At 36.1% G+C, this 9,179-nt stretch overlaps 1 protein-coding gene across 5 annotated transcripts; it reads left to right on the top strand.

Moving 5' to 3' along the window:
* Positions 1-1,522: 1,522 nt before the first annotated feature.
* On the top strand, positions 1,523-3,242 carry LOC104211276 (uncharacterized). Of its 5 annotated transcripts, none has more exons than XM_070170704.1 (3): positions 1,523-1,861; positions 2,302-2,412; positions 2,527-3,242. In XM_070170704.1, exon 3 carries the CDS (start codon positions 2,561-2,563, stop codon positions 2,945-2,947), a length of 387 nt encoding a protein of 128 aa, XP_070026805.1. In that variant the 5' UTR covers positions 1,523-1,861; positions 2,302-2,412; positions 2,527-2,560; the 3' UTR covers positions 2,948-3,242. The 5 variants fall into 5 exon arrangements, with proteins under 5 accessions (XP_070026805.1, XP_009758611.1, XP_009758613.1 ...); XM_009760309.2 differs by having other exon boundaries at positions 2,302-2,370; XM_009760311.2 differs by lacking the exon at positions 2,302-2,412 and having other exon boundaries at positions 2,509-3,242.
* The last annotated feature ends 5,937 nt before the right edge of the window (positions 3,243-9,179 follow it).

The following is a 9,179-nucleotide window of genomic DNA, read 5'->3' on the forward strand; positions in this document are numbered from 1 at the left end:
CCCGCCAAAGCCAACCGCTCATACCTGTAACTGAGCCAGCATGACTTCTCCTCCGCACATGCCCGAACCATCTGAGCCCACTTCCTGCATCTTTCCATCTATAGGAGCCACGCCTACCTTCTCCCGTACATCATTTCTAATCTTATCCATCCTAGTATGCCCACACATCCACCTCAACATCCTTATTTCTGCTACTCTCATCTTCTATGTATGTGAGTTTTAACTGGCGAACACTTTACCCCATACAACATGGTTGGTCTAACCATCACTCCATAAAACTTACCTTTGAGTATTGATAATACTTTCTTCTCACACATGACTTCAAATGCTAACCTCCATTTTATCTATCCCACTCCTATACGGTGTGTGACGTCCTCGTGATCTCCCTATCATCCTGGATAATCGAACTAAGGTACTTGAAACTGTCTCTCTTTGGGATGGCCTATGATCTAAACCTCACGTCCATGCCCGCTTCCATCAACTCGACACAAACTTGCACTTTATGTATTCTGTCTTAGTCCTGCTTAACTTGAAATCCTTAGATTCGAAGGGCATATCTCCGAACTACCGGCCTCTTTTCAATATAAATCATGACGACAACCGACCATAAGGAAGAAAACATAAATCTTTTCAATATCATGACGACAACCGACCATAAGGAAGAATAGGTACATTGCACTAAAAAGAAATGTCTAATTATTTTTGGGTATTAGAAGGGGAAAACCTAGCGATAAATTCATTACTTCTTGTAATATCAAATTAAAGTTTATATAAATATCTATAATCTAGCTATTTGTATAGACTTATTTGAATTTCATCAAGAAATTGAAAAATGATATTACTACTCCTAGGTCATATTTTGTTATAATCACAAGATATGGTATGATTGGATAAGACTTGTTACAATTTACATTACAAAATATTTCATCATGTGTAAAGTATAGAGAGGTAGCTTTCATGATAGAAGATACATGTGTGACAAATTATTATTGTTTTATCCTATCATGTAAAATTAGACATGACTTTAACTGATGGAATAACTTTCTTTCCTAATATACAACATGAATGAAATTATTTTCATCAAACTCTTATCTGAATTAAATGTTTGCCTTACCTTAACCTTATTATTAATCAATAAAATCTTAGAGGTTCGCTGAGTTCATTGATTGTTCACTATTTATTTTATTTTTCATGTATTATTATCTTATATATTCCCAATATTCAAGTCCACTAAATTATCGAAAACCCTTTTTTTTTAGTTTGTAAAAGCCTCATTAACTAACATTAATTAAAGCCATGATATGTTCATAAATATTTTCCATAACTTAATATCATACACACTTCCTCCCCCCCCCCTCTCCCCCCAAACGCCTCTACCATGAAAAAATATCCCTAATAATTTAATAAATTCCTATTTTTAATATATATTTTTTCATTTCCTTCTTTTACACTTTACCCTAATTTACCAAACAACTTTCAAGATAATTAAAATATCTTTTCAACATTTTCTACTACTTCTACTTCTGCTCCCCTACACTGTCCCCATTTTTCCTTTCTCTTCACTTCTGCTTCTCTCTTCATTTTGTTCTTTGGCTGTTGCCTCTCTCAGCTCATTGTTACTCACATGTCAATCTTTTCACTACTTTTCTGATCTGGGGTTCCAATATTTTTCCCTCAGATCAACTAAAAATATAATCTTTCGCTTCCTACTTCTATAACTATTCAACCTTTATTACAAAGAAAATAAGAAAAACAATCTGATTAGTGGGTTCTTTTTGTTAGTTTTGATCAGATTTTAAGGCATGGGTTTTTGGTTAAAGATGCAAATGGTGGCTGTTTCTTGAAAAGTCAGCTTCACTTGGTATGGTATTTTCCCCCTATCTTGGTTTCAATTCCAAAGGCAAATCACACTATAGCTTTATATGGGTTTCTTTATGGGTTAATCTAAAGATTCAATCTTTTTTGTGTTTAGTGTGTTGTTTGAATGTAAAGCTAACATGAGTGGTTCTTCTTGTGTACTGGTTAATGTTTTTAATTTAAAGATTCAATCTTTTTTTGGTTTTATTTGATATCTAGTTACAAGTTTCAGGTTTTGTGTTTTGAACCCTTTTCTGTAATGTTTTTATTTTTATCTTTTTTTTTGGATTTGGTCCAAAGTGTTTTCTTTGTAACTGGTTTTACTATGTTTGAGCTCTACTCTTGTCCAGTTTTTCAATATGGGTTAGTGGAAGACAGTTTTGTTTGTTTCTGAAAGAAAATTAATTTTTTTCTCATTTTTGTTTGTATTTGTTTCGGTTTCAGATTGAGTTTTCAGGATATATATATTCTAGTGAGGATAACGTTTTTCAACTGGGATTTTCCTCTCAAGAGGTTTTTTCATATCCTTCCCAATACCTTTGGTCCTGTAAAATTGTATGGTTGTTTTCTACATTCTAATCCACTTTATGCTGTTTTCATTTAATTCATAAGATTTATCAGTTTTGTTGAGGTTCTTAATCCTAGTTTAAGGCCTTAGATTTGTTGCAGGAATCATTAGCTTCAAAGTTTTTAAAGTTAGAGAATGGGTAGAGGAAGAGGGAAGGGGAAGAAGCAATCTATTCGCGAGGATATTGGAAGTGGCGAAGAAGAAAAGATACCCGTGAGGAGAAGGGGTAGACCACAGAAGCCATTGAAGGATGAAATAGAGGAGGAAGAAGAAGCCGAGAAGGTAGAACTGGAGGATGAAGATGATGGCGAGGATATAAAGAGTGAAGCTGCTGAGAATGGAAAAAAGAGGAAGAGATCTCCGCAAGTCAAGGAAAACGCTGATTCAGTGAAAGAGGAAAATGGTGTTGGCATCAAAGCTAACTCTAATGACTTGATAAAGTCAGTCGGATTCAGACAAAATGGGAGCAGAAGGAAAAACAAGCCTAGACGTGCTGCTGAAGTTGGTGTTGAGTGCAGATGAACAATGGCTCGTCATTTTGAATAACTGATTCAGTGATGATTTGCTAGTTGGCCCTCCTTATATTTTCTTTGTTTTTGATTATTGCAATTTAATCTGAGGAATTCAATTTTGTGAAGATTTCTGCAGCAAATTTTAGTCTTACTGAATGTGTTGCTGCTAGATCTCTTAGCTAGTTCTCTGATTTTGCACGTGTTAGTAAAACTAGAAGCTTATTTCCCCCCTCCACTGTAACTTTTGTTTAGCTGGATATGTGTGATGCCCTTGTTTGAAATGGTAGTTATTATGTTTTTCATGAGTATGTATTATACGATTACTTGACGTGTGAAAACTAGAGAAGCATGAATTAGCCTCTTGGTCAGTAACTGAAGTTGTCTGAGAAAGAACTCTTAATGCTAAACTGAGGTGGTAGTGAAAGCCAGAAGAAAGTGCAATGTTAGTGTGCTGAATTCAGGGTACAAGCTTATTTCAGGTCAGAGAAGACATAATATTTCCTTCTGTTGTATTGGCTGATATTTTCATTTTGTTGAAACTGAAGCCAATTTTCCTGAGTTTGCCTGCTCGGTGGTGATATCTCTGATCTTATTGTTCTTCTCATATTGCAGTTTTCTGGTTTTTAGCCTACTAAATGTGATGTTTATAAGGAGTTGATGTATGATTGATAGAAGTTGTCTGAACTCTTAGTCGTCTTGCTTCTATTGCTAAGATCTAATGTTGAGGATCCGTGTTTTTGCTTTTATACTTTCATAATAGCTATGCACTTGCAATGTGGTTCTAAACTTGGTCGGGTGTTCACAAACCTGTGTATACTAAACCTCTATTTGAGGTATGAACATTTTTGGACGACTGATGTGAAGTAATTATGAACTTTACATGTGAGGATTATTGCTGTAATTTGAGAATGGAATTTCCAGAGAATGCTTTCATGATTTGCATGTGAATAAAATGGAAACGACATGATTTTTTAGTTGTGGTTCTTCCACCAGAAAGGAATTGCGAAGGAAACTGATGCTTGACACTTGGGCAGTAGAAATTCAGTAGTCTCTTGTGTTGGTGTTATCCCTATATATCTGTTTTGTTCGAAGGACTGGCAAGATGTATAAGGTGTTCTTAGTGCAGATAGCTGCTTCTATTATTATGCATTGGCAACGGAGATGAGCTGCATGATACAGAACTTGTACTGTATAGATTTCTAATATAACTAACTGGTATTGACTTTCACTATGTTTTATGCTTTACCATCACTTTCCGCAGTTAGATTTGTGTTGAATTGGAAAAGCAATTCAATTGAACCTGAGCATGCATACACCTCCATATTTCCAAGGATTAGGTGATTCTTTTTGGTCATGCATATCTGAAATAGCAAGTCCTGTTAATGTAGATATATCAGCTGATTGTTTCACTTAGCTCTTCCTGTTAGATGTCTACAGCTCAATGGATATACTTGCTGTCTATTCTTGTAAGAAACTTATTTAGCAAGGGTATCAGAATATGGAATTGGAGCTGCTAAGGGAGCATGAGAGTTGTGGCTTGATTGAAAGAGGGATCAGAGGAGGATCAAGTAGTATGGAGGTATCTGCAGGCTCTACAAAGGATGTAAGGATGCAAAAGGCTATATGGAAGAGGAGAGACAAATAGGGGGGCTTTTCGAGCGGATTATTAGCTTAACGGATTGGCTTATCGGTTATTGGATTATAAATGTAGTAATCCGCCAGCCATCCAATAAGTCAACGTGCGGATTGGTATCGGATTAACGATTATCGAGCGGTTATCAGACAGTTTATCGGCTAAATCAAATAGAATTTTTTTGAATCCTAGTTCTTTTGGTTGCATAGCAAAGAATATTTTCCTGTAAGTTGTCAGATTTAATTACTATTGGTATATTGAAAGGCACTAAAAGGAAGTGTCTTTTATCCCTTACTCTTCAGGACAACCGTACAACCAACAACAGAGAAGAAAGAAGAGATGCACGTAACTTCTTAACATACATTATTTTGAGTACATGCTTTTCAATATAGTTATGTTTAGATTGCAAAAGGAAGGGGAAACAATAGTTGGGAATTCAAGAAAGATTACCCTGAAGTTCCCAAGAGTACCTCAGGATTTCAAAAATTACTTCATATACATAGAGGTAAAATTATAAATATAAAAATTCTTAATGAGTTAACGGTTTATCAAATAAAGAAATTGACTAATTCGTCCTCAAATCATTAAGCTGTTAATTATAAAATCTTAATCTGTTCACCAACCGTTATCCCGATAATCTGATACCAATAAACCAATAAATCATTTTTTTAATTCGGTTAACGGTTCGGTTTAAACTTTTCTAGAGACAAATGCATACTCTCTCCCTCACACGCGCACACACACAAAAACAATGTATTTAAAGCAGCAAATAAGCAAAAAATAAAAATGTACCGTGAGATGGCATTTGAGTCTCACTTGGTCAGAGCACTCTGGATGGACCTAGTTGTAAGACACAAGTTCCAAAAGAATGAACCGTGAAAGTTAGGGGTGCGCATAGTTTGGACAAACTTGAAACCCAAATGGAAATTCAAATTTTTTGAACTTTTGGGTTGGGATTTTCGGATTACGGATTGAGTTACGGGTTAAATTTTTAAAATTTTTGGATTTTGGATTGAATGTTGGTACTTCGAGTTTTTGAATATCTGAAAATTCAAACTTTTTGTACTTTGTATTTAATCCATTATACATAGGAGTGACAAAATGATTGACATAAAACAGTTAATCACCCATATTATTCACTAAAAAATAAGTTGGATAATGAACTTTTTAAAAATGGCTCAAATATGGATAAGAACCATATTATCCATTTAGGGTAACCAATGGTTAAATAATGGGTTTAACTTTTACATTTGTAAAACCTCAAAATGGGGGTTCCTCAAGTTTGGGAGACTAGGAATTCTCCCAAAAGTGATTATCTTCAAGAAGACATGGATAATATGATTACCCATATTATCCATCAGTTAACCTATTTTTTATCCGTATTAAGTATGGGTCGGAACGTATAATTTATCCATTTTTTCATTATCCGTTTTTGACCCGAACTATATCCAACCCAACCCGCCCGTTTGCCACTCTTAATTATACATATGCAAATAGTAATAAGTCCAATACCCTATCCATTAGATATTATCTCATATATTCAATATTAATTACTATTACTATCGGAATACTTTCTTTTTGGATATGGCTTTACTATTGTTAATTCTTATTGGCGTTATTAATGTTTCTGTTGTATTTCCTTGATGATGTATTACTTGAATACTTTATTTAGATGATTGCAGCGAGAATAATGAACTTTTAAGGCAATTTAACATGAAAACTTCATTTGGATGTTCATTTTTATAAGAAGAAGAAACATATCAACTTATAGGCTCAAAACCAAAAATTTAAATTAATCTGAAACCGAATTTAGAAAATTCAATCCAATCTGAACTTATTTGGATTGGATTTGGATTGTCATTTCTTCAATCTGAAAACCAAAAATCCAAACCGAAAATTTCATACCTAATCCAAATTGCTCGAAAGGCAACCCCCAGTGAAAAGTAGCTTCACAAGAGCTCAGGGGTCGTTTGGAAGGGTGTATAAGAATAATGCTGAATATGGTGTATTAGTAATGCATGAGTTAGTAATGCAGGTATTGGTTATGCAGAGATTATTTTTTACACACTGTTTGGTGTAGTGTATTAAAAACTAAAATACATTGCATAATTTTTTAAAAATTAGTTATTTACAAAAATGCCCTCTATGTTCTTTAGGTTTAAGGGACTTTAAGGATAATTTTATCTTTAATCATGCTAATTCATGCATTAATAGCCTTGGTATTACTAATACCATATACCAAATAAGATGTGTAAGTAATGCTTGTATTAGTTATACATATGTTGAAAAAGTATACCAAACAAGGTATTACTAATACGGTATATGGTTAAAATTGGGCCTACCCGATTTTACTATATGATCGAGGCCAGAGAATTGCCTCGAGGGTCAGCCTGGTAATGGATCAGACCAGAGCACGAAGACAAGGTATTGAGTTCGAGAATTGAGGTGCCTGTCAAGATCGGGGCCAACAACGATCGAGACCAAATATGACAGACTTCGAGCAAAGCGCAATAACGGAAAAGCGAGATATCCGTAACCGGTCGATGATCATGGCGGAAATTCTGGAACAGATCAAATCAAGGGCGATTGTTTGGGCTAATCATGGGATTCACCTCCGTAATTAGAATTGTACCATAGATAGGATTCCTCTATTATATAAAGAGGGTTCTAGTTATTTTGTAAACACCTTACATTGATACAGATCAAAGCAATATAATATTCTTTCTTTAATTTACATCCTCTTGTTTACCAGTTTGTCGTATTTTAACTGTTCTTGCATAATTAGCTCGAGGGCATTCAAGCTCGAGGACTGAACTCTGTTCAAACACTGGTTTGCCTTATATTATTGTTAATTTCTATTATTACTCTTTGCATTTATCAATTGTATTAGATGAAATCATGTATCCTTAAAACCACATTATAAGTTTAATTGTTATCCAATTTTTAGAGTAAACAGTTTGGTGCCCACCATGGGGCTAAGGATAATAGTGATTGAAGTGTCTTTGATTTCAGGAATCAACATGTCAAGCTCTCAAGCAGCGCCCACTCACACAGACACCGACCTTGGTCTTCATGGCGAGAACAAGAACATAGTCGCCTCGGGAAATGGAGTACCTCCAGTCAATCCTGATGGACCACCGACCATAGATCCAGTCGATGTCAGTTCTTGTGTTGCCATTCATGGAAATTTAGGCGCCGACCCTGAAAATAACATCCGTAGTGACACCCGGACAACCGACCAGAATGTACAGAGCGGTGAAGAAGGCGGGATTAGCCTTTGAATGATATTTGAAATGTTGAACTAAAATCATAATTGAGCACTAAGCAAAATTGAGCTCGATACACCACAAGAAGTTATTCACATGGTCGAACCTATACCGGAGAAATCGAACGATGATGGATCGAGAATTGACCCCGCCATCATGAAGATGCTCGAGGAGCTTACTAAACAGATCGAATCAGGAGAACGAAAATCGAGGCTAATGATAAAAAGGTAGAAACATACAAATCACGGGTTGATCAAATACCGGGGGCACCCCCGATTCTAAAGGGTTTAGATTCGAAGAAGTTCGTACAGAAGCCTTTCCCACCAAGTGCAGCCCCGAAGCCCATTCCAAAGAAGTTTTACATGCCAGAAATTCCCAAATACAATGGAACCACTGATCCTAATAATCATGTTACTTCTTATACATGCACAATAAAAGGAAATGAATTAGAAGATAATGAAATTGAATTTGTTATATTGAAGAAGTTTGGAGAAACTTTATTGAAGGGGGCAATGATATGGTACCGCAATTTGCCGCCCAATTCTATCAATTCCTTCGCCATGCTTGCTGATTCGTTCGTAAAGGCATACGCTGGAGCAATAAAGGTCACGGCTAGAAAGTTGGACCTCTTAAAAGTGAGACAAAAGGACAATGAAATGCTAAGGGAATTTGTATCTCGGTTCTAGATGGAACGCATGGACCTACCCCTGGTCACTGATGATTGGGCTGTCCAAGCCTTCACTCAAGGTTTGAACGAGTGAAGTTCGATAGCATCACGATAACTAAAGCAGAATTTGATTGAATATCCAGCTGTGACCTGGGCCGATGTACATAATCGATACCAGTCAAAGATCAGAGTCTAGGATGATCAGTTAGGACCCCCTTTCGGTTCCATTGACCCAAATAGATCCAAAGGTAGAATTCAAAGAGACATCGATAGAGAGCCTTGATCAAACAGAGATCGGTACCAACCATACAACGTAGATCGTAGAAATAATGGACCGGGACGTAATCCCGTTCAAAATGATCGAGGACAAAGCTCTTGAGGGCTGATGAGTAAGAGTGGCTTCGATAAATATGTCGAGCCCAAAGAAGCACCACGATTATCAGAATACAACTTCAGTATTGATGCATCAGGTATTGTATCAGCCATTAGACGGATCAAGGATACTAGGTGGTCCAGACCTTTACAGACCGATCCAGCTCAAAGATACCCTAATCAAATATGCAAATACCATGGAACCCATGGTAACAAAACCGAAGACTGTAGACAGTTAAGGGAAGAGGTAGCTCGTTTATTCAACGAGGGTGACCTTCGAGAGTTCTTGAGTGACTGAGATAAA

Source organism: Nicotiana sylvestris, chromosome 3 (assembly GCF_000393655.2).
Source record: "Nicotiana sylvestris chromosome 3, ASM39365v2, whole genome shotgun sequence".
Taxonomy (NCBI): Eukaryota; Viridiplantae; Streptophyta; class Magnoliopsida; order Solanales; family Solanaceae; genus Nicotiana; species Nicotiana sylvestris.

Excerpts from the sequence above, each read along its gene's own strand:
- LOC104211276 (XM_070170704.1), top strand. The coding sequence starts at position 2,561 with ATGGGTAGAGGAAGAGGGAAGGGGAAGAAGCAATCTATTCGCGAGGAT.